The sequence below is a fragment of the Squalius cephalus genome, assembly GCF_949319135.1.
Source record: "Squalius cephalus genome assembly, chromosome: 1".
NCBI classification, from domain to species: domain Eukaryota; kingdom Metazoa; phylum Chordata; class Actinopteri; order Cypriniformes; family Leuciscidae; genus Squalius; species Squalius cephalus.
The window spans coordinates 44,301,704-44,329,543 of NC_137122.1; the positions used below are offsets into that span (position 1 = coordinate 44,301,704).

The window sequence follows — 27,840 nt, forward strand, 5'->3', positions numbered from 1 at the left end:
CCTACAGTTCACTTCCTGTTTCTCTCAAAGCACTTCCTTTGCACTTGCTGATGAGTCAGAGTGCAGTTTCAGTGACCTTTCCTATTGCAGAGGGTGGCTGTGTGTATGTTGGTATAAATGTGTTGGGGTGTGGTGTGATTTAGTGTGCAAAAGCATGCCTACTTTGGCCAGAGTTGTTGCCAGAACAGTTATGTCAAAGCACTCACAAACACATGGACGCACCACCTTCAAGTGCTAACAATGGTTGTGTGAATTTACTGTGATTTCCAGATCGGTCTTGGAGAATAGAAGGAATAAATAGACATTTCCTCTTGGCCTTCTGGTTGCACACAAACATGCTCATAAGCACGCCTCCACAGCCACGCGAAGGACACACACGCCTCTACACACATCCGTGCACTACATACAAAAACAACACTTAAAACTCCAGACCGTGGAGCTGCTATAAACTGTGGTTTTAACATGCACACCTCTTGCTCATACAGGCGTTGTGTACCAGTTTGATTTCCTGGTTCAGTATATTTCTTCTCATTTTGAATGTGACCCCCCACCCCCATCACGAGAATGAACCTCATTGGTTCTCGCACGTCAGGCGAACATGCTTGAGCTGAGCTTCCGTTAACCACAACTCTTGTGTGCGCTGGTGAATGTTTATATGTTTAAAGCTGTCTATGGAGGGACAGAAATCTCTCAAATATCATTTGAAATATCTTCCTTTGTGTTATGAAGATGATCAAAAGTCTTACGGGTTTGGAATGATGATAACAGAATTTTCATTTTTGTGTGAACTATCCCTTTAAGCCTTGTCTGTGAAGCCGGGGGATTGTGTATTGTCTTAAAATACAATAAAATATGATTATACATCAGTTTGTCCAGTGTAGTGGAGCTTGCACAGCAATTACTACTCTTTTCCAGTTCGTGCGTAGCTTGGCAACATGATTATCAAATGCTTTGGCTTCTGTCTGAACCATTTATATTGACTCAATATGAACCTGTGGCCTTCTATGGCTGAATCACAGCATTCAATGTGATTATTACTTAAAATCAATAAGAAAATCAGATCTTGTTGTCTGAAGCAATAAGAGGAATGCAGATTTTCAAAATTATTTTCTTATGAAATTTACTTTTTTGTTTTATTTTGCTGATTGATGACAGATATTTACAACAAAATAACATAAGTTGAACCGAATCAATTTACAATACAAATAAATAGATTTTATTTAAAACAGCCCATTTAGCATATTTAAGGTTACATTTCAACAGTAGCCTACACATTCCAACAGAAAAATAAAGATTAATCTGTGAAAGTGTATTTAACACTCAGCCAGAATTCCTCTCATTCTCTCGTCTGAATTTCAGCTGAGTAGTAAAAACAGCTTGACTGCATTTACTAAATTGAAGTCAGCACAGCTGCCTGTCAGCGCACAAACTCCCTCATTGGACTCTTCAATCCATTATTCTCCCCCTCAACTCCATTTCTCCGGGCTTTGCAGCTCGCCACGCCTCGCCTCGTTTTTTCTCAATAGTTGTCAGAGCCTCGGGTCACTCACTAGTCGTCGTGAGGCATCCTCCACTCCCTTTCTTTCTCTCTGTCTCCCTGTCCTCCACCTTCTCAGGCTCCAGCATCCTTTTTGCAAAGGCTGAGAAAACCGTGGACCGCGAAGCCGTTCGCATATTTCAGGTTGTTTGAGCTCTTCAATATTTGCCTGAGTGAGGCAGGAAAACAAACGCGAGTCTTTTCTCCTCAAAAGTTCTCTACCCAAACTCCGACCATGTCCGGCGAAGACGCACCTGCCCAGCAGCAAAACGCCGAGGAGCAGAAGCAGCCGCAGCAGGAGACCAAGACGCCCGCCGAGTCCCCAAAAACCGAGAGCAAACCAGACCCACCGCCCACCAGCGCGTCCACCGAGGCCGCTGCCGCCGCCGCCGACGCCGACACCCCAGCGCCCGCCGCCGAGAAAGCCCCAGAGGAGGACACGTTCAGCTACAGGGCTCTGGTGCTCACCGGTTACGGCGGGTATGATAAGGTGAAGCTCCAGGTGAAGAAGGGGAAACCGGCGCTCAAGAGCGGCGAGGTGATGGTGCGCGTGAAAATGTGCGGGCTGAACTTCGCAGATCTGATGGCGAGACAGGGACTGTACGACCGACTCCCGTCCCCGCCGGTGTCCCCGGGCATGGAGTGCTCCGGGATCATCGAGGCTGTCGGTGAAGATGTGACTGACAGAAAGGTGAGCAAACTTGCTTTATTCTATGCAGACATTTATTGATATTAATATGCGCTGTTCATTTTATAACGAGTTTGTTCCACACACAACGTGTTATAAAATGTTTTCCCAGTTATTTATATCTTTAATTATCTTAATTATCTTTAACGCTGTGCAAAAAAAAAAAAAAGTCAGTCATTCGAAGAGACAACTTCAAAGTCCTCTCATATTCACTCGCCACCGGAGACAAAAGAGGCGCGGGAGGGGCGCCGGTAGCCTTGTTTCAGAAGCACCGGAGCTATTGTCGCGCTGACCCGAGCAATGGGCCAGAACGCTAAACGTTAACGGGAGCGCGAGCTTTGCTTGTGCGCGCGGCGAATGGAAAGTAACAACCCGCCTTTGATACTTTATGCACACCGCTAAATAAGAGCTATTATAAACGATGACCTGTCGCGTCACGATCAATGTAGGCAGCTTGGTTTATTATAATAGAAGCGTTTGGTTTTATGGCTTCAGAGTGTGAATGGAAGGAACCACCGCCCTTTTTCTCTCAGAGATTGTCTCACCTGAGACGCGCCAGCCGCGTCAATTATAGTCGTATAAGTAGTGAGATGATGCTTTCGACATTGTTAATTCACTTTCAGCTGTTTGTGCGCGCGATGCCCGGTGTAATGTGCGCGCGTGGAGGACTCTCTCTCCCCACGCGCAGGAAAAAGGGCGAGGCTCGCGAGGGGGGAAAATGCTAATCGCACGCGCCCTTTGTCATCTGCCTCCCGCATTGTGACACCGACATACTCCCTGACATCATTCATCATAAGTGCCAGATTTTCTTCTTCTCTTTTTTAGCCTCTCTACACAATAATCAAAGTTCTTCCCTTTAGGGCCTATATAACGCAATACAGTTTCTTAGTATTACCGTATTTGATATAGTTGGCCAGCGATTCTAAAGTACTGTAAATAAACCTAATGCTCGCTCGGGTTACTTTCTCAGCCCTTAAGGTCCAGAGAAAACAGCGGAGTCTTAGTATGACGTGGACTGATTGACTTTCTATGCGCTCCATATGAACAAATCGATGAGTCATGCCTGGTGGTCGCTGCTGGTCTCCATGGCAACGTATCATGGCAACGCCATGCACCGGCGCTGGCTCTCTCTCTCTCTCTCTCTCTCTCTCTCTCTCTCTCTCTCTCTCTCTCTCTCTCTCTCTCTCTCTGTGCGTGTTGAAAGGATTTGATATTTGTGTTACTGAGAACAATAAACATATTTAATGAGAGCCAGTCGAGGTAAGATGTTCAAGAATTGAGTGAAATGCAGATTAAAATATGAGTTAAAGAGAGAGAGAAAGAGGGAGCGAGCAAAAGCAAGCACTAGGCGTTGGCTGGTGGGTGATGCGGAGAAGGAAGATAATGGTTCAGCCCTTCCTCAGCCTTGTCTGTCATCAATATTGAATTTAAAAGGTCATGGTCCACCCTATCTCTCTCGCTCTCGCTCTCTATTACCATGTCAGCAAGCAAACAATTGCTTCATCTCACATTTGGAGTCCTGATAGTGTTTGGCAAAGCTGACATTGTTTGGTGAGCATGTGAGGTGAGGAATCTGCTGATTGTGATATCCAGAAAATGACTCTTTCTTAGAGGAAGAGACGGATCTCTGTAAAGACACTCTTGAGAACTGTAGAGGTGAATGCTAAAGGCCATGACATCCTCTCACATGACTTGACAGATGTTATTCCTAAACTGCTCTCTTGTGCCCACTCTTAGTATATTAGAATTTTTTTTTTCATGAATAATTCATATAACTTGTTGCTTATGCACACACACAATATTTATCGGAGTTCTGCTGCGAGGATCAGATGCATCTGTTCACAATTATGTTCCTCTGGACCACATTGTCAGCCTGGAATTTCCTCTCTCTCTCTCTCTCTCTCTCTCTCTCTCCCTCCCTCCCTCTGTGTGTGTGTGTGTGTGATTTGACAGGTCGATGATAAACAGCGACGCAGTGAATACCAGTAAGTGAACAGCAGGGACACGCGCCGTTTTAGCTGAATCTGATGGTGCCGTGTAACTATTTTCATCGAGAAACAGTTTTAACATAAGATTTTTGACATGGAAACCTGATGTCTTTTCAAGTAGTTTAATTTAAGAGCAGTTTAACTGCACAATTAGAGTAGAGTTACGGAGTTGTTGGCCAAGATTTGTTCAGTTAATATTTCAACAGTCAACATACTAGAGCTGTGTCATTGTGGAGTAATAAAAAACCTTTTTACTGCGCAGTAAATGAGAGTAGAACAAGACAAGTGGTTTTGACGAAGGGTAGAGAGAGAGTACTGCCACTATGATGGAAGTATGACATAATTTGACAATTGCAGAGATTAAATAATGCAGATGAGGATAAAAAAAATATATATCTAAGCCCAGATTCACCAGGTGCCACATAAAACAAGCAAAAATAAATGGATATGCTTCAAAAGTCAAACTCTGACGGCAGTAACTTGTGCATTTTAAGTATTTTAACTTTGCATTTAATACTTTTTTTTTCTTTATAATTGTTTTACATGGAAAAAAGACCAACTTCCACAGGACTATCATGTATAATACATATCTGTGTGCAATCTATGTAAATTTTTTTGCCAGATGGCAAGTCAGTGGTTAAAAAGTTCCATTTTATATTTTTATATTAATGTAAAAAATTAATAATATTTATATAAAATATAAAATTCCACCATTTTTGTCACCTCTTTGACTTTTCTAGTTCATTTTAAATCCCGCAGCACAAAAAAGTGAAGAAATAAATATTAATAATTAGTGTAATCTCTTGATTAATGAGGTCATTGAACTGCATGCATAATAATGATAAAAAAATAATTAAGCTGTTTAAAATAAAGCTGTTTATTTTAGTGCACACCGCAGGACATGTCAGCTTCCCAAAAGTATTTCATTTCAGCATCGAGTTAAAATAATAGATATTGAAATATAGCAGAAATCCATTTGAATTAGTTCCTGCATAATTAGTTGCTATTTCATAGATGCAACAGTGTATTTTTGCATTAATTGCACCCCACCTAGAGCGTGCTGGGGTTAAGTGTCTTGCTCAAAGGCAGAGTGGTGATAAAACCGGATTGTGATCTCAGTATCTCACTGCCCCACGTGGGATTCTGAGTGGCCGTTCTTTGTGCTTGCAGACCGGAGCCTTAACCGCAGAGATACTGCTGTCACATACAAAACAAACACAGATAAAATAGACAAAATCAGTGCTGGGAGACAGCAAAGCTTTATGGAGCAGAATCCTGCACATTTCCACGGCAACAAGATTACACGTTCGCCGACAGATGTATTTCATGAGCCTAATGCATTAGATAGCCACTTTACCCTTCAAAATCAGTGTGTGTGCATGTGTGTTTGAGTTGGTATGTGCATGCTTACAGGAAAGGATGAGACAGGAGAGACTCGCGCAGCCAGTGACAGACATCTCACAAGACCTTCAGCTGGCCTTGATCTTTGCAACCTCAGCTGAAAAGTGTTTGTTTTTGTGCAAGCACAGAATACAAAGTATGATAAGTTTGTGTCGCAAGTGTGACCGTTTTGAGAGTCTGATGAAGAGAGAGAGAGAGAAAGAAAAGGAGGGGGAAGAGGTTTGGTTTCCCCGTATGGTGAGTCATGATCACAATTCCTGGCCGAGACATGAATGCCCATTGATCTGTGATGTGCAGAAAGTCCAATTAAAGGAGGAAGAGGAATGGCAGAAAGCAAGACTGAGATGTGGAAGACGAGATGAGAGAGACAGGGAGGAGAGATGAAATGGGGCACAGACATATCGGCTTGGGAGTAGCCCCACTCTCTAATTGGACAGTATAGACAAAGATGCCCATGTGTCCCTTGGGCCTATTAGACTGTCTGTGTGTGTGTGTGTGTGTGTGTGTGTGTGTGTGTCTTCCTGTCTGTGAGGGAAGCGCTGGGTATATTAGTGTTTGTGTTTTACTTTGAAAAAAGCTTCTGTGTGTGTGTGGTTTCTGAAGCTCCATTGAACATTTATGCCAAGTTTGTGTGTCCTCAGAAAGAAATAGAGAGAGGTGCTTTTCCGACATTGTGTGTGTGTGTTGTCTTCTCTCAAGCTCATTGAGGCTGAAGGATCTGCCTGCCCCCTGATGAGAGGAACTGATCTTAGAAATAAAGAAAGACGGAGCATGATAGAGGGGGAGATGGGAGATGAAAAGAAGTGATAGACAGAGAAAGAGTGGTGGAGGAAGTGGAGTGTTTATGATGCTACTGATTGAGAAAATACACAAGTGGAGGACGGGACATAAGCGTTGAGAGTTTTTTTGTGCACGTTACAAAGGTCGGATCAATCAGTGTCACTGCCTTTATGAATTTTGAACACCGCTTAAAGGTGAAGTGCCATTTGTTGGCACTAGCGACACCAAACAGAGTGGCAAATGGCAATCTTGTTTATCTGAGCAGCTTGACCGGTCTGATATGACAACACTGGGTCAACCAATGACTTGAAAACGATTCTGGACTGCGATTGGAGCAGGAATTACAGTATGCAATTTATGTAGGTTTATTAGTTGTACTTGCTATTGCTCATACAGTATTTAATGGGAAAGTTCACCCAGAAATGTAAATTCTTAATGTGGTCCATTGTTGGAAAGGGGTTTAAGTCGGCTAAATAACTAAAGAACCTGTGCGTCACCAGAGAGAAGTCTGTCGTTCTACTGGAAGATCGAATCATGACATTTTGTTTAAAAATTACAAGCTCATTAAAAAAAGAAAAGAAATGCATGGATAAGTCATTATAAGATGCATTTAGAAAATAGATGAGGTGAATTTCCATGCCAACTTCAGTCAGACTACAGTTTTCTTCACTGTTGTGCGGATGCTGTGAAAGACACGCAATGTGTATTTATCCTTCAAATATACGATTCAATGCATTGTCATGTGTACTTGAACAGACAGATGCAGTTCGACTATGCAACGAACTGATTTTTAACTGCACATGTAAACGTACTTAATGGAGGCTCAGAGGTCTGTGTTACAAATGTGTGTGTAAACGTTTGCATACCTTGTATCTCCTCATTCCAAAGGAAGTAGTGGAAGTCTGTTCAGTTTTCCTGTATCTGTGTGTATGGGTCTCCAAGGTAATTAAAGGATTTTCAGTTACAACAGATATTATCAAACGACTCTAAATGGAGCACATTTATCTGCTCCGAGATAAAGTTGAGCGAAACAGTCCAGATGGCCAACAGTACAGGTTCAAATATTTTGTTAAAGTATGCTAACTGTTTTGAAGGATAATGACAACAAAACATAGACAAAAGATCCCCCAGATCTGTGCAGCTGTGCGATTGTCTTGCCAAACAAGTAAAAAAAAAAAAACCATCCAACGCTACGCAAAACCGAAAAGAGCAAATCACCATACAGATCCAATGAGCTTCATCACATGTTCTCGAATACAGTCTTTATGTATATTGATGTACACAACATTGCTGCAGCGCTGCTATGATGACTGACGGTGGCGTAAAACACTGAAAGGCATATTGTACAGGGCTGTTTTCCAAATGTGCCTTCAACACTTCTTTCTCTTTCCACGTCTGTAGGTGGGTGATAAGGTTCTGGTTCTGAATCGCAGCGGTCTGTGGCAGGAAGTAGTTGTGGTGGCGACCACACACACCTTCCTGATGCCCGAGGGCATGAGCTTTGAGGAGGCGGCGGCACTTCCTGTCAATTACATCACCGCCTACATGATGCTCTTCGACTTTGGGCACCTGCGTCCCAACCAGAGCATACTCGTCCATATGGCCGCAGGTAAGTGAAAATGTGTGGGGAGATTATGCAAATGTATTACGGCTTCATAACAGGGATTACATGCAACCTAATACAATTATATGTTCATGAGCCACAACACAATAGATATATCCATCATGTGCAGGTGTGCGTAAGTGTTTGTGTATATGGCTCCTGCAGCTGGCCAAAAGGGAGCCCTGGGGCTTTTTACGCTGGCGAGGGAGTACAGCAGTGGTTTACATTTACTTGCGCGCTCCCATCATTCATGTGAGTGGATCAGAGAGTCCCTTGTGTTAATTAACTATTTCCAAGTGTCCTCCCTAAGGGATCTTTCACTCTATGTGCAGGTGTACATATGTGCGGGGGTGTGTGTGTGTGTGTGTTGGGAATCTGTGCTCTCTAAATAATGACCTTTGGGAGACACTGTAAGTGCAGGTGCAGGTTGAATAGTTTATTTGTTCTCAGAGAATATTCCTGTAGGTGTCAAACAAATCTCTTATCGATAGATTCATTCGAGCGAGTTCCTTAGCAGCCGTTTAGTTTATAAATGTTCAGACAATGTTCTGCCACCAGTAAAGACTGTTCTGTGGTTGTATTGGAAAACACTTACCGATTTTGGGATGAGAGTTATTTGGGTGAACTGTGGATTACACAGTTGTTCATTATGTAACATTTCAAGTGATCCCGTTTTTTCTAGTTAGAACAGAACAGCGTATATGTGTGTGCGCTTGTGAGTGTGCACGTATGGATAATTCAGTCACAATTCGCTGTCGGATCCCGGCGTTGCCTGTGAGTGTGTTGCGGTGTTAGGTTTTTAAGTGCGCATTTTTATTTATGAGCATTTATATTTGATTTACTTTTTCTGTTAGATTCAGTGTTTTGTGAACCTAAGTGAGAAAAAAACTATTTTAGGCTCATGAGCATATTCTTGTAGTATAACTATAAAACGAATCACTGTTTTGATCATTCTAAGTGATATTATATTTGCTTACGAGAGAAAATGTCAGGAAAACAAGTGGGATAACTGAGGGGAGTAGCTAAATTGCTGATAAAATCTGCAAACTAGAGAACAAACTACTCTAGTACGTTCTCCACATATCTAAGAAATACCACCATTAAAGTGCGCACGTCATGATGAAAAGTACCAAACAACCTTTGTTCAAAATGAAATATTTGACGTATAATTGTTTGTGCTTTGTAGTGTGTGTGTGTGTGAATGTGTGTTTTTATTGCATAGTTTACAAAAATGGCTCAACAAGTGTAATAAGATGCATTACAAAGCTATTTGACAATTGTTAAAGGCATTGATTATAAGTATAGTTAGGGCCAAGCACCCAAGGTCACAGCGCCACATACTGGTAAAAACAAATACCAAATTTAAATTTTAGCTTTTAACTTCTGGCTTAAAGTCACCAAGAATAAATTCTTATTTTTATGTAATATTGCAGGGCAGGAAAACTTGTCACTCACATGAGATCGCAGCAAACGAAAGAATAGCAAACCACAACAATCCAAGATAAACCACGGTAGGGAAGAAAAGACTATCGCAATGTCCGTTTCATGCCGACATTAATGTTAGATGCAGATTCATTGGATCATGGAGTCCAACCAATAATTTTTTTGCCTCTCCGTTATTTTGATTTTTATTGTAAACTGCTGTAACTTAACGTTTAGAAACACAATTTGGTAATCATCATTGACACCATGTTCTGAGCTCATCTGAGCAATTCATACACAGCGTCACCTAGTGTTCGGTTTCATTACTCCTTCAACAAATATTGTACAAATCTAATGGGTTTTTTGTTTTTGTTTTGAAATGATTTTGCCTGTAGCAGAGGCAACATAATTTTCTCCTCCATGCTTTGATGTACTGATTTAAATTGGTATTTGTCTTTGGCAATTGACAACTTTATTGCAATATACATCATTCGGTTTTTGCATCTGTATTTCTTGCTAGATTAATGTGTTTGTGAAATTGTGGAAATTCATTTTAAGAAGCATTCTGCCTCCTGAACCCTGGAAGGGACGTTCTGTAGTAAAAGTCAGTATTTAGAAAGCCTTTTTTCTTCTTTAAATTATTTTTTAAAGTGATGATATAGCCCAGTGGAGGTATTTCAGTGTTTTGTATGCATAGTTTCTATGTTTCATTTGTTTCTGTGCGCTTGTGAGGAAACATTTTTACACTTGTTAGTGCAACGTTTGAGAAAAGAAATTTGTGTAAATCATACATAAAACCATTCTTGGAAAATTTTAGCATTCACTTCAGTGGGATAATTTACGCAAGAATGGATTTAGGAATGATTTACACAGGAATCTCTTGTTTTTCATGAATGAGGCCCAATGAACGGACTGAAATATTCTCATATTCCCTCTCTGGGGTCTGATATGTGTCTGATATCCCCTGTCGCTGTGAATGCTGGTGGACATATGCATCAGTGTGGGTGTGGATGAAGCTTTGGCTCGGGGTGGAAGGAAACGCTCTCGTCCAACTGGAGTGTTGCAGAAACCAGGAATCTCAAACAATCTCGAAAGCGTCTCCTTGAACCACCACCACCACACCCTAACAGCGAGCGAAAGAGGGAATGTTTTAAGACAAAACTTAGTAGTGGTCATAAATATTTGCAGAGAAATCAAACCAAAACCCCCATAATAAATAAATAGCTGGTCTGTCATCTCTGGAACGGAGGCGTCAGTCACAGATGAGTAGTCTGTAGTCATGTAGCACATCATGTTTCTCTTAATTATAACCATCTTTCTTTGTTTCAGCTTGTGTTTTCTTGTTCTTGAGATTGTTTGTGTGTGTATGAATGCTTGTGTGTGTGTGTGCACTCAGGAAACCCTTGGTATCTTAGTGAACAGGATGTTTCGCTGTAAAACTGGAAATGTGTTTCCTCTTGAGTTTCACTAGGAGTTAAGAATGGCACTGCACCTTCATATGGAGCACTATGTGCATTTCATGCAAATATTGATGTGTTTTCTTGAAAGGAAAAATGAAAATTGTTATTAGTTACTCACCCTTATGTTGGTCTCAACCCATATAACTTTTGAAGCCGGTCACTCTGAAGCTGTCTAGCTTCAAAAAGTGCGCAGAGGCACCATAAAAGTATCCCATCACAAACAGACTAAATACAGGTGTATGGGGCCCAAAACGTTTTGTGATCAGATCTGTCAAAGGTGGTTGAAAGCGCATGTGACGCAACACATTTGTAATGCAAACTCTAATCCGCCCTGATGCTTCCCGCACAACTGTGAAGAGCCGCCTACTTGTTATAATAGTTTGTTTTATCTGGACAACCGTAAAGGAAAGACGTGGATCTCAATGGGTGCTGCGTTTGTAAAATAAAGCAAACATTACACTCGCACCAAAAACAGCATTCCAGGATTACAACATCCTGGAAGAGCAGTCACCATCAGCTATGATATACAAAATCGATCTCTTAAGATGTTTTAGAGTCCATACCTCCTGTTATTCTTTAAAAGATAGTTCATACAAAAGTGATTTTATTCACCCTCATGTCGTTTGAAACTCGTATGAATTCTGTTTCTTCTGTGGAAAAAGAAGAGGTTTTGAAGAATTTTCTATTGCTTTTTGTGAGGGAAAAAAGAAAAAAATCTGCAGTGTTATTTTAGTATTTAATATTTTGAGTTGGATGCTGTTTTAGTACTTTTAAGTGCTTTTGTCTTTTTAAAATTTTTTTTATATCAGTTTCAGTGTTAGTAATTTTAGTACTTCACCTTCAATGATGTATTGCAGTAACGTTGTCTTCTAGGCTGTTCATGCTTTCAGGAGGCGTGGCTTTGGACGGCGATTTGCAGGGAGGGTGGGACGTACGCTTTTAGTGCTATCAGGCTAAAGTTAGCATATTCCCAGGTGTCCTTGAGCACCTTTTAAAGGGCACATAACCCTCAGTTTCTGCCAATCTCATGTGAATCTTGAGTACCTATTAAGGGTGTCACGATTCTCCAAATCCTCGATTCGATTACATTTTCGATTCTAAAGTCACGGTTCGATTCGATTCTCGATTTGTTTGATTGTAAAAAAAATTGCATCACAATAAGTGTATTGTGATTGTCACTAACATTTTAGTAACTAAACTGAATTTTATTAGGTTTAGTGACAACATGTTACAATGTTTACATGGTACAATTTCTGGTAAGCTACGCTTTTTTATTATTTCAATTCAATTCAATTATTGTGATTTGATTTAATATTGACTCATTTGGATAAATATTAGGTAGGCTACACAAGATAGGTGTTAATTTGTCTCAAGAAAAAAAAAAACTCACCTAATGCTGTAAACATACAGAGAGCCCTATCAGCTGGTAGTAGGCTATTATTTAAGGTTAAAAATAATTAAATATAATGCGTTTTTTTATTATAATAACAACTTTATTTAATGATATAAGTAAAAAATATAATATGTAATATAGAACACATATTTAGCAAAATACTCTCTATAGCTATTTTTTTTCTTGCCAACTACGTGCTGTAGCCTATATTATGGTCATTAAATGGCTTTCCTGAGGTAAATGTGACATAATTGTTGTCCAGCTATGTTATTGACCTCTTCACGCTGATGAAAAACACTGATTGATCGATATTATGTATGAGGAATATACATTTCGGTAAGTCGTACTGTATCTTTCAACAGTGTTCATGTTTTTTTACTATTAGCTAGTAGAGATGATCGGTTCACGTGCGCTAGGGATCTGTCACATAACATTTACAAGCGCCAAAGCGGTATTTATTGTTTGAATTTCGTAATAAAATTGACAGAATCTGAGAGCTGAGATTTTTTTATATCATAAAGTAACCTCTGTCTAGTCTGTCGGTCTCCGTGTCCTCTTTGCTTCGCCATTTTTCTGTGCGTGAGAAAATGGATGTGTGGCGTGAGAGCGTGTGAAAAGTGTCAATTGCGTGTGTCTCACGGTGAATGAGTGAGAGTTGGCAGCACTTCGACACGTGTGTTTTTTTTTCTCGCTCTGAGGTGACATGGGGGCGTGGCAGCATCGACGATTCTATTTTTTGATTCGATAATCGAGATTGAGCATTAATTTCGATCGATTTCGATTTAAAATTGAAATCGTGACACCCTTAGTACCTATATAGAGTAGCATTGCATCCATCATATCTCCGAAGAGTCTTTAGTTTGATCAGATTTATAAAAGACAGATACGTTGTACCAATTCTTTCCGAAAACAGCCGAGCTCCCGGAGACATGCTGTGGGCGGAGCTAAAGAGTCACGCACAATACATCATCGCATTATCTCTGGTTCACTTTTGATTCACTAGGCCTATATGTTCGTGTCGTTTCCATTTATATGCACGATTGCCAACAAAACACAGACATTTGACGTTATTACCGCCTGCAATTCCGACTCATGACCGGGATCTTTCATCGCTGGGACTGCTCCATCTTTCAGTCTCAAATGATCTGCAAATCCAAATCCAGCGTCGAACTAGGCCTTGTTTATAAAACATTCGTCACAGAAATCCCGGGAACACACTTGCACAACTCCGTTGGTGCCCTGGAAAAACTTAACTGCATCCACTGTTCCCTTAACGCTGAGTTCTTTGGGAAGCTGAACAAGGTTATTTTTCCCTCACAACCAAAAACACACTGATTTCGTGGTCTAAAAACAAAATGACAGCGCTGCCGACGGCTTCCGTAACCTGAACGAAGCACGTTGATGGGCGTGCTCTTGCTCTCGCTCTGGTTGATGTGCGCACACTCTTCCAGAAGTGCCCATACAAGGAATTCCGCCCTTTATGACGTCATACAGGGCCATACTCGGAAAAAACTTTCCGAAACTTATACGAATCCTGAAGGAGTGTATTTGGCACAGAAATACTCTGTCATACATCCAACTCGTTTTTTGAAACTTTGGCCATGTTTAGCATGAGATTCCAACTCTTTTTACTGTGTAAATAAGTCAGAATGTATGAAATAGCATTAGACATCCCCTTTAAAATGTGATGGAGTAGCCTACACTTGATTGAATAAACAGCACAACCTCTTCATTGTGATGGCACCACATGCCAAATACTAACTACAGCATTATCTGTCTGATTGGTGTGTGACTCACTTGAATTCGATTGACCAGTCACTAGCCGTTTCATTTAGTTTTCTGGAACTTTGCTCTGATTTGAGATCCGTTTGAAAGAATTCAAGAACAAGATTCAGATAAAAGAAGCTGTTTATAAATTAGCACAAATTTGCAACCTCCACTTTGAATTCTGTCAAAAAGCTTGCAGTGAAACAAGTCCCGTTCTCTCTCTCTCTGTCCTCTATTTGCACTGAGGGTGTGGGCTGAGTGCTCGTATGTTGGGAATCTGCAGAATTCCTCTGTGTTTTGGGGAAAAATTCCCTCTCGCTAGAGGAGGGTGATACTGGGAGGGTAAAATTGTTGTGACCGAGATTGTTGGCTGCCAAGTGTGTGTGTATGAATGTGTGGATAGAGGGAAACATAAAGAGTTCACTGTGTGTGTTTCACCCTCGTACGCCCTTGTGTAAAACAGCCTGATTAGATGAACATTCTGCTTAATTTTCTTAAGCAGATTCTCCTGTTTATACGGTCTGGTCCACACTGCAGTTTATTCTGGCCAAGAACTGCTCGCTTGGACAGAAACAGACCTTCTGAAGTGACCAACTACACTTTTGGTTTTCCATGCTGTCTAGAGGCGGGTTATCTTGAATAAACCACAACAAAAGACCAGTGTGGACAAAGTATTTCAAATAAAGATGCTCCCTTACCACTTAACTATGTTTACCACAATTTCTATGGTAAATAGTTACTGTTGGAAAGAAATATTAATTTTTGTAAATAAGAATTTTTGCTGTTTTATTTTTAAATATAAAAGCTCCAATTATTTGATCAAAAATACAGTAAAACACTAACATTGTGAAATATTGTTAATTTTTAAATGTTACTGTTAAGTAACGGTTATCTAATTTAATATATTTGAATGATCCTTCAGAAACATTTCTTATTATTATAAATGTTAAAAACTGCTGCCTAATATTTTTGTGTTCAGCGTTTATTTGAAATATAAATCTTTTGTAACATACAAATATGTCTTTACTATCACTTTTGATAGATTTAATGCATCCTTGCTGAATAAAAGTATAAATTTCTTTCAAAACAAAATCTATATAAAACATATAAATATCTTGCTCTAGTTATTAGACCTCCTTGGGTCTAAAAGGTGATTTCCCATGCTTGAAGCCACTCCTACCGATGCAGAAATTCACACAAAAGACTTACGAACACATGAGACTGAGTGAGGGAGAATAAAGTGCACATACTTTTGGAGATTAGTAGATATGAGCACACATGAAAGAGGTTCATTTTGTGTACATTTCTGTGAGGTTAAGGGGATCTCTTGGCAGCTCTACCGCAGGTCTTGTGATCGGAGCTCAGTGGTCATGGGGCGGCCTGGCACAGCAAACCCCGAGGTCCAGGAGACGAGACGAGAGAGACAGCAGGTTAAAAAGCACGATGTGAAAGAGACGTGTGTTCTCATGCATTGTGAGCTCTCTGACACAGAAAATGGCGGCCCTGCTGCTTTCAGAGAAACCAACTCTTCGCGAGTCGCCATGGCAACACAAACTTCATTCACTACCGAGTGAATGAGAGAGGAAGAGAGAGCCGTTTAATGAAGTGATGGAACAGAAGATACTGTAGGCTATATGAACATTACATGAGCTTGATTCAGTGTCAGTCCTCACTGAACTCTTTCTGTAACATACAGCTAAACAAATCCACACACAACTTTCACTGGATCGAAGTAACATCATCAAGAGAAGTAAATATTATCATTTCGCATAAGTGTTGACTGCATCGAGCTCAACCATTCAACTCTGCTACTCTGCTATCTGCTGTATTGTAACAAAAAATAAGAGGAAAATATAAGTTTATCAAGAAATATAAATTATTTGGTCCCAAACAAGCTAGACTGTACTGAGTTATAGATTTATTTAGATGCATTTTGCAAGCCTGCTACTCCTTTCCCCCCCACTTGTATACATTTTATTTTTAAAACGGACTTTAAGATTGTCAGGCTATTTTTTTTCCCCATGCTGTTATTTAAAATTGAAATTCGAACTTTTTTTTAGAAGTTACTTCATTTTTTAGAACGTCAGGAACTAAAATGTTGTATCCTGTGTGTGTGTGTGTCTGTGTCTGTGTGTGTGTGTGTTTGCAAGTCCAGTTCCTCACAATCTGAAGCCTAGAGCATTTGATGATCACATTTTATGAGTATCACTGTATGTATGTGCGCTCTATTAATTTTGTCATTAGATAAGCTTTACCCTTTATAGGTTCATGCACTAGTGACCTTTTAAGACACTAGTGACCTTTTAAGACACTGCTCTGCCTCTCCCTTAGAAACACACATGCAAGACAGTTAAAATTGAGATTAAATGCTCACAACCTATGTCTGATTTAAATGGAATATTTAAGACTTAGACCCCAGACAAGAGCTCATGATTGTGACCTGCTTTCCTGGAGCCTAGACTCTCAGTCTTGAGGTTAAAGCTTGTACACAAAAATACATTGTAATGTTTGCTGTTTTACGGTAGTAATGGTAGCAGATTTTGAGCCTCATCCATGAAACTTTAGTAAATATACGAGCAAATTTTTTGCGTGTAAAATGGACCTTTACAAAAACATTCCTCTGGATTCACAAGAGCTTCGTATACCACAGATTTGCTAGTTAAACGTGTGTATATTAATGAATTTCAAACATTGGTAAATAGGGCGCGCATGCACGCTCATTCATAACCCCCGTTCATGAGTTACAACGACGTCAATTATGTGTCCAGGAACACTGTGGAATCTTCTGGACTGACTTCTCAGGTTTGGCTCCAGTATTTAGCAAAAATGCTAAAGAGACTAATTGGCCATATGCCTAGCAATAAATGTTCAATTATCGTGTGTCCACCAAAGCATTTTTAGCCAGCTAAAAAATGCCTGGTGCTCTTTGGAAAATGGCGTTTTTCCAGCTGAGATACTTTGGTTGTTATGATACAGAATATTCATGGCAGTAATGTGTTACTAGTATCTAATTTTTAAGAAAATGACTGAGTATAAAAATGCAGTAATCCGCAATATTAACTTCTCTGTTCAGTCGTTGTTCAAGGAGGATGGTTGGTCGGTGTAGTATTTGTCCTGCCCCTCCTCCACTGTGATTGGACTGCTGGGTAAAAAGGGACAGTGAGTGCCAAAGTTGAACAGTAAAAAAAAAAAAGTTTTTTTTTCTAACACTTCGAAAATACGAACATTTTTGTGAATCTGAAAATTTGCGTCAGAACGGCTTTACGAACGATTTAGACAATTTGTTCTGCTCATGTTTCTTGAATGAGGCATTTTCTACTCAAGTACAACTTTCACCAGAAATCACCACATTTAAACATTAAGCTTTTAGATGTTAATGACTCCTGACCAATTTTTTTATGGATTTTATAATGCGTTTCTACTCGAATACGTTTTTCTTCTTCTGGAGAAACAAGAATTAATCAGACAGACACTCAAAGCTATCTGTCCTTGAAACCACAAGTTAAACGGGCATAATGGGATTGCTACAATGGCCCGAATGTTTGTACATGAGTGGGTGGCTGTTCATATTTAAGGTCAAATGGCTGCATTGAGTTTTGTCCTCTTGTACCCTTTGCTTACATGGTTCTGCTTTTGTTTTGAGATGGAAAATGCTGAAAATACTTTGTGTTGAGAGTTCTTGTTTTGTTCCCTCTCTAGGTGGAGTAGGCATCGCTGCCACTCAGTTGTGTAAAACGGTGAACGATGTTACAGTGTTTGGCACCGCCTCAGCCAGCAAGCATGAGGTCATCAGCCAGGGTGGAGTCACGCACCCCATCGACTACCGGACACGTGATTACGTAGAGGAGATCCGTAAAATAAGCCCCAAAGGTAAGCACAAACACTGCAAACCAGCTTTGCACTACCATGCAAAAGTTTGGGGACACATTAAATTGATCGAAAGTGACAGTAAAGACATTTATAAGGTTACAAAAGATTTCTATTTGAAATAAATGCTGATCTTTAGAACTTCCTAATCATCAAAGAATCCTGATTATTTTTGTAATTTTTTTATTTTTAAATTTTTTTTAACGTGTGCAAATAGCCTAGTAAATATATACTGCAATCAAAGACAGAATGGACAGCCTATAAAGTCTCCGCTAAGAAGTCTACAGTGTATTTTTTTTCTGCTTTGAATTGCTGTTAACGGACCGTTTTTGTATATTTAACCTTGGAGTCCATCTGTCTAATCTGCCTTCCACATTTGTGTTTTTGGTTGTGTATCTGATGTGTATATTGAGTTTTTGTGTTTGTTTAGTCAGGTGTAACTCTTAACACGCATTCTGATAAAATGTTGTTTACTCTTTTTATCTTATCAGAGAAATGGACAAAACAAATTCCTTTCTTTTTGTTTAATTATTTCCCCGATGAACATTTTATTTGATGTAGGCTACTCCTCTGACCATAGCAATCTTAGAAATTTAGAAACATTATCACATTGATGGCATTCCACTCCGGTCAAGATTAGAGCAATGTTAACCCATAAAATAACAGTTTTTTTGTGTTCAGCTATACACTGATGTGCTAAAATTGAACTGCTAAGACAAGGCCATCTGCAGTATAAGACAGAGATTCTGAAATGGGATAAATAAAGACTCAACACCTGTGCCATCACACTTCAAATAAAGGAGAAAAAAAAAAGAGACTTGGATGAGATACAAAGCAGAGTGTATTTTTCTGAGAGTGTTGTTCTTTAGCTGTTAGACCGTTGGCATGGTAAAACATTGTCAACATGCGTTGCTAAAAATATCAAAATAACTAAAACATTTATAGGATTCTTTGATTAATAGAAATACTGAAAACAGTATTGATATTGAAAACAGTTGTGCTGCTTAATATTTTTGTAGAAACACAAAACATATTCATCAGGATTCTTTGAGAAAGTTCAAAAGAACAGCTTTTATTTAAAATAGAAATCTTGTAACAATGGAAAAGTCTTTACTGTAACTTATGATCAATTTAATGCACCCTTGCTTTATAAGTGTACATTTTTCAAAAAATATTACTGACCCCAAACTTTTTTTTTTACAGTGGTGTATATTTTTGGTACATGCTGTATATCTTGTTTATGACTGCCAATTAACATTTAATTTACACAATATTCTCTCACAATTCACACAAAAATGTGTTAACTGAAAACATGCACTCTGAATTTGACTTACATTGAATTTGACTTAATAGATACAGTATTTATAAATATGGTAAATGAAGGAGGAGAATTAATTTGGTAATTCAGCATCTGCCTGTGTGTTTCAGGGCTGGATATTGTTCTGGATCCTCTGGGAGGCTCTGACACCCATAAGGGCTACAACCTACTGAAGCCAATGGGGAAGCTCATCAGCTACGGTGAGCCACGAGGGACACTCTGAATATCAGCTTGTGTACATTCCACATGTTTATAAGTTTTCATCACTTCGACCAAATGCTACAGTTAAAGTAATGTCTAATCTAAGGTTTTACTGGTTAAGTTGAAAAAACTACAGTAGACATGTCTGAATGGCGTGGACAGCGGGGCAGGGGTGTGCTGAGCCCACCCGAAGTCTGCCACGCCCACGCAATCAAAATTTAGGCACAGATAGTGTTAATCTAGGCTGACGTCATCAAACTCAGATTCTAGTCAGAATATGAGTCTGATGCTGCTCCATTGGGCTGTGATTAAGGGGCGTGTTTCAACCGAACCAGGACAGAAAATGCCTCTGCACTCAATTGGATAGACCTACAACCAATCAGAGCAACGGAGTAAGTGACGTATGTTGAGCGACGCATGGTAAGAAGAAGAAGAGTGTAAACGATCTTTGCCGTTGTTGTAAAAAGAATCATCGATCATGACGATCGTCATTTTTGAGAGAAATAGTAAAGGTGAATGCATACGAACAAGTTCTCCGATTAGGATTAGAACTTGACAATGCAGCAAACAAATCTTATCGCAACCCAGTCGCTCTTTTGGTGACATGGATGATTACGTTACTGTTGTTCATCTGTCCATCATCGTATAAAGCCCGCCCTGACAATTTGATTGGTCCAAACAGCTCTGGTTCGAGCATAGCTGCTCCACAACGGATCAAGTCCAGACTTAACTTCCCAACCGCAAATGTTGTGGGCTGGGCTAAGTTCGGCTGGCATCCAGGCTAGTGTAAAACTTTTTTCTTTTTTTAAATTTTTTTTTAATGATTTGAGCCTTGATTAAAAGCAATCTGAGGTGGGCTGTGTGTTCAGAAGTTTAATGAATACTCAACCAATCAAAAAATAACACCAGAAAAGTGCAGTATTTTTCTTTTATTTGCTGAAAGTAACAGTGTGGCGTGTTATACACTCACAAGACGCTTCAGTCTGTAGCGGAAAAGCAGAGGCTGACAATCACACAGGCAAAAATATGTATGTATCTTCATATTTTCTTGTAAATATGAATATACATTTTTATAGTTCTGACTGATTTTAAAAGTGTCATTTGGCAGCCACTTAAATGGGTCATACATTGATCAGTTGAAATACGCTAGAAAACCTTGCTTATTTAAGAACGTGCATTTATTGCATGGACGGAGCAAGAACATAATGTAAGTGTATGAATGCAAATGCATAGTTTAGGTTGTAACCTTGCCCTTTTTGGCTTGCTGTTAATGTTGTTAAACTGAATGTACAAGGCAAACTGTCTCCTTAAATAACACTGAAATATGGATGAGCTGTTTATCTTTCAATCAATCAGGGGCCATTCACACAGAACCCGTTTTGCTGTTGAAAACTCGAGAAACATGTCAGTGCAGGTATAGAGAAACGTTTATTTAAAGGGGTGGTTGATTATGCGTCTTTTCACATGCAATACAGTACGTAACACAAATGCAATAGCTCTGTAGGCACTCTGTAGGCATCTTGCAACAGTTCCCACACGAGCGATTTTATAGATTATCATGACCGAATATACTAATCAAAGACTTGAAGATGGTTAACTCCACATCAGCAACATAAATTCATCAACTAACCATTCAGAAACGTCCTGTTGCATTCTACATGTCATTTCTTCTTGAGTCTCTCAGAGCTGCTAACACACACAAGCTCTTGATGCTCCGCCCTCTGTGCTGGGAGCAGCAGCTCATTTGCATTTAAAGGGACACACAAAATGAAACGAACGTTTTTGCTCACCCTTAAAAAGGGACAATTTTAACATGCTGTAAAAAATAATCTGTGGGGTATTTTGAGCTAAAACTTCACATGCACACTCTGGGGACATCAGCGACTTATTTTACATCTTGTGAAACGGGGCATTATACTACCCCTTTACAAAGTTGAACTTTTTTTATCTTGAGTGCTGCATTTTTAGAACCCCACGTCATGCACGAGAAGCTGCAAAAGTATGGATGCGAGACTCGAGTGCAATGGTCAAACACGTCCGTCTAGTGCATCTTTACATTGAAAAACAATGTAAAAGTAGCGCAAAGGAAGTGAACAGTTGCGTTAATTACAGAAGGCTTCTGTGGCATTTTCTTTCCAAATTGTCACTGGACAGTTGCTGTTCACTCTGTACATGCTACCCTTAAGAGATATCATTAGCTTCCATGGCATTAGTTTTCACTGTTATGCTGATGACACTCAGCTCTATATTTCTTCACGCCCTGACGAAACTTACCAATTCACAAAATTAACGGAATGCATAGCTGATATAAAAAACTGGATGACTAGAAATTTAAACAGAGATTAAACATGGATACGCGGAAGCGACAATAAATTCTGTATTATGAGTTTTTAAGGCCAGACAAGTAATTTGTTGATGTCAATTTATAAAGAAAGACTACACGCCTGCGCACATATATATTCAAATGCGCATAACTATAGACTAAACGCGTAATACGCATGTGCACGCTGTAAGCGTCTTCACAGATTTGCGTTTTTGAAGTTTATGCAGAGATGATAATGTTTTTCAAAAATTTTCAACACTTTTGCACCTTGGAACCTATTTCAAGGTTTGCGTTCTCGAGCCACCAGGCACTGTTGTTGTGCGAATGAGCGGGCCGGAGCACGTTAAGGGTTTTCTGTTAGAACGCTGTCGTGTAAGCGGCCCCTAAGTTAATAACTAATGATTTTTGTAATGGATGTGAATCAATCAAAATTAACTTTAGCTGGACAATAACTTTATTCTAGAGCTGCTGTACAGCCAAAACTTCCTATTATCACTGTAAATCTGTATTGTTAAAAGTGCTAAATAAATGGTGACTTGACTAGACAGTAGAAAAGTGAAAATGGTAGCATTTTATTTTAAGTGAAAAGAAGATTAAAAACTCTCATATCATGGAGAGCTGTAATATAAAATGGGGTATTTGCCCACTCTTCTATAGCTACCAAGAACCGGGCCTGCTTGACAGTGACGTATTACAGTAAATCAACTTCAGAAACACAATACCTGGAACAAGACCCTTCAAACAACATGGCGCCCAGTAGTCCCACCCAACTGTCTTTGTCCCTCCGTCTCTTTTTCTCACTCACTCTCTTCCTTTATCCTGCCTTATCGGAACAATGGCTCCTCTATCTGACACAGAACCCAGAATGTGTCCGAATGTAACAGACTGGGTCAGGTCCAAATCACAGGCCAACTCAGAGCTCGCTTTGTATCAATGTGTGTGTGAGAAAGAGAGACAAACAGAGTGGGTTGTCATTTGTTTTGTGTACATTTCCCCTTCTCTAATGGTACTATAGAGTGTAATTTACTTTGATATCCTGTGTCTCCCCAATATGTGGCTTTCTTATCTTATTTCATGCTAATAAGCCACCTTTGAAGTGAACCGAAAGAGTGATGGCTAGACTGTTAGAAAACGAAAGAGAGGACATGTATGAAATGAAGAGGAAAATCGTGTGGAGAAACACTGAAACAAGAGGGAGAAAACAAGTGAGGGAGTGACAGACATGGGAAGCGACGCGAGAGGATGTGCGGACAGTGAGCGAATGAAGACGGGTCAAAGAGTGCAGTGTTGGAAAAGAGAAAAAGAGAGTGAGAAGGAGGGCTAGAGAGGCATGTCATTCCTCTGTAAATGAAGAACGCTCACTGTGGGAGCCATTAAGCAGTAATTCACCCATCGGTCAACCACACACACACATTTTGCACGCAGAAAACTCACACAAATACCTATTCATGCTCGGGGAACATGCTTACAGTTCAAACGGCTTGCACGTGCAAAGACATTTTTACATGCTAGGACAAAGTGATGGGTGGTATGATGGTAGAAATGTATTTACTGGTAGAGATTTTGTGAAACGGTTTATAACTGCTTTACGTTTGACTGTTTTACGTTATTTTTTTTAAATATTTTAGCAAGAAACATATTTGTAATGAATAATATTATCGTTTGTCTCAGTTCAAAAGTTGAGATTATATACATTTTCGTATTTATTTCGCCGATTTATCCATTACAGGCGTTTACACATGCTATTTTAATATATAAAACCATTATCCATTTGTTGTCCAGCTAAAAAAAACTACACTACCATTCAAAAGTTTGGGGCCGGTAAGATTTTATGTTTTTGAAAGTCTCTTCTGCTCACCAAGGCTGCATTTATTAAAAACCCAAACTTTTTAGATGTTTTCTATCACCGTGATACAAAGTGTTGTCACTGTAACTGGTTGTTCGGTCATACCACCCATCCCCTAAATCATAGTAATATCTTGCCAAAATCAAGCTGAAACTGAAAATAGACCCAACACCATGATCCTAATGGATTGATGCATTTCTGTGTTTTCTGTGTCAACCTGATGTTTGTGTTTGGACCCTGCAGGTGCCGCTAACATGTTGGCGGGCCAGAAGAAGAACCTGTTTGCAGTGGCTAAGACCTGGTACCAGCAGTTCTCCGTTCACACCCTGAGTCTGATCCAAGGGAACCGCTCGGTCTGCGGGTTTCACCTGGGCTACCTGGACTCTGAGAGTGAGCTCATTGCTCAGGCCATGGCGGTCATTATGGACCTGTACAAACAGGGCAAGATCAAGCCCCGAATTGACTCCACCTACCACCTAGAGCAGGTGAATGAATGAATGAGCGTCTAATGGGGGTCATTTTAACTGATCTGTGTGTTCTGAGTTCTTTGGGGGGGCGGGGGGGAAGAACTCCTTTTATGGCAGGATGTTGGAGTCCATTGAGATTCCACCTTGAGCAGATATATGCTGAGATATATATGCGTGGGTGTTCTTTCATGATCTTCCTCAACCACCACCCATGTACTCCTTCCACTCTTTGATCAAGCGTATTTGCTTTGTCCCTCACTCGTTCTTTCATCCATCTTTCCCTATTATTTCTTCTCCTTTCTTATCTCCCCTGTTGCTATGGAGACGTCTCTTCCTGCTTACAGTAAGTAACCGTGAATGCGAGCTGATGCTTTTTTGACGATCCGGGCTTTTATTAGCCTCATCAGACTTTGGTGTTACAGAAAATTCCAAAAAAGAATTATGAAGTGCTTTCACATTCAAGTGAAACGCATATTTCAACATGATTTCAGTTCATGGGTGAGAGAAGCGCAGTTTTAAGCGCTCCATGTTTGTTGGTAACTCATTCTCCCTGTCCTTCACTCTCATTTCCTGTCTCATTCTCTTTCCTCAATCTGTCCGAGTCAATCGTCAGGGCCAGGTTGCATTTCCTCGTTGCTAGGAGATGGCTCGCTGTTGCCGTGGCGCTGGTTGTTAGGTAGAGTGGTAAAGGAGAGGTGACCTGGGGGAAAAACAGAGAAGGAGGCTGGTGAACTGACCAGAGAATAGCTGATGTACGTTGATCAATACTCGAAGAAGAAAAGTAATTCATTTTCAGTTGTACTTTATCAACATTTCTAGTGATGGACCGATATATTGTCCGTTATGGCCCATTTTGATGTTTGGCTGAATAACAATTGTTTTCATTTTTCACCAGTAAATGACAAGTGAAAATTTTTTTTTTTCAAAAAATGTCTATTTTTTTTTATATATATATTAAATAGTGTATGTGTATATTAATTAATAACGATTAATTGTACACACATATATAAATATAAATATATATATATAAATATATATATAAATATATATATAAATATATATAAATATATAAATATAAATAAATATATTTATATATTATTTATATTTATTTATATTTATTTATAAATAAATAAATATAAATAAATAAATAAATAAATAAATAAAATGTATGTAATACTTTATACAAATATGAATATAATTAAAATAGTAAAAAAAAAAAAAATGTATTAATTGTAATAAAAAATAGTAAAATGCATGAATTTTATTAAATTAAATCAAGCCACACAGCTATCTAAATATCAGTACTGGGCGTTGAAAAACAATATCAGTTGATATTTGGCTATTTTCAGATTACTGCCATTTGTCGATATGTGCCTGTCAGTCTTGCCAGTAGACAATGTTTTTTTCTTTCTGTTTTCAACTACCTTTTGTGATTGCAGTGAAATCTATTTACTATATATATCTATACCTCTTAACTCATTGATTGGGTTGATTAACTGAGTGTGCTCCACAGGTGTTTAATTATCTGAACGTGCTCCTCCCAAACTTTGTTAATAAACATCATATGAAGTCCATGAAATCAAAATTGGCGTTTTGTCCAATGCCCATTGATAACAAAATGCTCTTTTAGGATGAAAGTGCCAGCAAAGCAGTTGACAATGGTGTAAATCTTAAGGCTTGTGTCTATAGGTCATCAGCCACCTTACTCGCTAGAGTAAGCAAAAAAAAAACACATAAAATCTCATAAATAGTGTTTGTGTGCGCGCGAAGTTCAGTATTAGATCAACTGTCAACAGCTTGTTAGATATTCTTACCATAGCAGATGGCCCGTCAAGCTGCTCTCTCTGCCGTTCCTCATCCACACCCTCACCAGTCTCTCTCTCTCTCTCTCTCTCTCTCTCTCTCTCTCTCTCTCTCTCTCTCTCTCTCTCTCTCTCTCTCTCTCTCTCTCTCTCTCTCTCTCTCTCTCTCTCTCTCTCTCTCTCTCTCTCTCTCTCTCTCTCTCTCTCTCTCTCTCTCTCTCTCTCTCTCTCTCTCTCTCTCTCAGGTCGGTGATGCCATGCGTAGGATGCAAGAGAGGCACAACATCGGTAAAATCATCCTCACCACCGAGCCCATGAAGGAAGAGGAGAAGAAAGAGGAGGCCAAGAAAGATGAGGAGAAGAAGAAAGACGACAAGAAAAAGGACGACAAGAAGAAAGAAGACAAGAAGAAGGACGAGGCCAAGAAGGAAGAGAAAAAGGAGGAGAAGAAGAAGGAAGAGACCAAGAAGGATGACAAGAAACCAGAAGAAAAGAAGGAAGAAGCCAAGAAAGAGGAGAACTGAGGGGAGAGAAACATTGTGGATGTGCTTTGTGTCTGTGTCAGCGGTTTGGGAGTGGTCTGAGTGTGTGTGTAAGTGTGCATGTATGCGTGTGTTATAAGTGTGTGTGTGTGTGTGTGTGTGAATGGAGGGGTGTATAGTGTAATTAGCTTAAGCCCAGGTGATTCTTAACATTAGGTCAGATCTGCATTTCTGCAATCATTCAATCAACAGATTTCACAGACCACTTATGCATGCAAACACACACACACACACACACACACACTGTACACCAAGGGAACACACCACTTTATTGTTCTGTTGTAACCCGGTAGTATTTATTCACAGTTTTGCTGCATCCTTTCTAACTCTTTCTTATGACTGCACGCCACCGAGGCGTGTTAGGGCAGTATTATCCTTTTTATAAACCTCACCACAGTGTTTACTCAACCAATGTCTTTAATTATATAACAAAATAACCTTATTCTGCACCCTTTAAAATTGTACTACCATATCTTCTAACAATATTCCTGCCAAACTAATGCACTATAAAATTATTGTATTCCACCGAAATATTAGTTAACTTTTTAGACGCAAACCAAAAACCACCTTTTTCGCTCTCTACACCCCTCTGTGTGTTTGTGTATCCGCTGTAAGACTGGGTTTTCCGTTCAATTTTCGTTTCTGTTCTGAAGTGGGTGCGTTTGTTTGATTTGTCGTACATCATCAATAGTGAAAGAACTTTTTTCCTGCCCACCTTGGCACACAAAACAAGAGCACCCACCTACACTCCCATTGTTTATGTTGTTTTGGACCAGACTCACTGACATGCACTCAAGCTCCACCCCCTGGAGGAGTCAGGGTGGTTTCTGATTGGCCGAGAGGGACAACAAGCCTCTTTCATGCACACGCATGTGTACTAAATTCTCAAACACCTCGCCAACATTATCCCAAAAACTAACAAGGTTTTCTTAGGCTTCAGCTGATCAATGTGCCATGTCATTAAAACAGGGCAAGTGCCAGGCTTTTAATGAGTCTAGCTTGGCAAACAGGACCAATTATAGAGAACATTCTCCCAGCCCTTTTCCCATCGTTTCTCTTGTATCAGATGTGGACGCATAAAGACAGGAGTGGCCTTTCATTCCAGAACCTCCTCCAGGATTCCTCAGGATCCTGACGCTTTCCGCCCCTCGTTCCCGTGACCGCTTACCACGTGATCTCGCTGACCTGCACCTCGCATTTAAATATGATCTCCGCTCTGGCTCTTCCAACTACGCTTTCTCTCCCCTGTTCTCTTACCCTTTTCGTCATGGTGGTTGGCATAGCAACAGCAGTTAGGCTAGTTAGAGATGACAGTTAGGTTTCACCCCCACATCCCAGACGGTCACAAACATACAACCACTCACATCTTCACAGCAGCTTTTTTTATAGGGGTTTTTTTTTTTTAATGCATTTTGGAATTTGTCAACTCCCTCTC

General features: G+C 39.8%; 1 protein-coding gene across 1 annotated transcript; it reads left to right on the top strand.

Moving 5' to 3' along the window:
* Positions 1–1,402: 1,402 nt before the first annotated feature.
* Positions 1,403–27,735, top strand: vat1 (vesicle amine transport 1). The gene is made up of 6 exons (XM_079874555.1): positions 1,403–2,228; positions 7,796–8,003; positions 17,739–17,909; positions 19,335–19,424; positions 23,838–24,079; positions 26,109–27,735. Exons 1-6 carry the CDS (start codon positions 1,773–1,775, stop codon positions 26,385–26,387), a joined length of 1,446 nt encoding a protein of 481 aa, XP_079730681.1. The 5' UTR covers positions 1,403–1,772; the 3' UTR covers positions 26,388–27,735.
* The last annotated feature ends 105 nt before the right edge of the window (positions 27,736–27,840 follow it).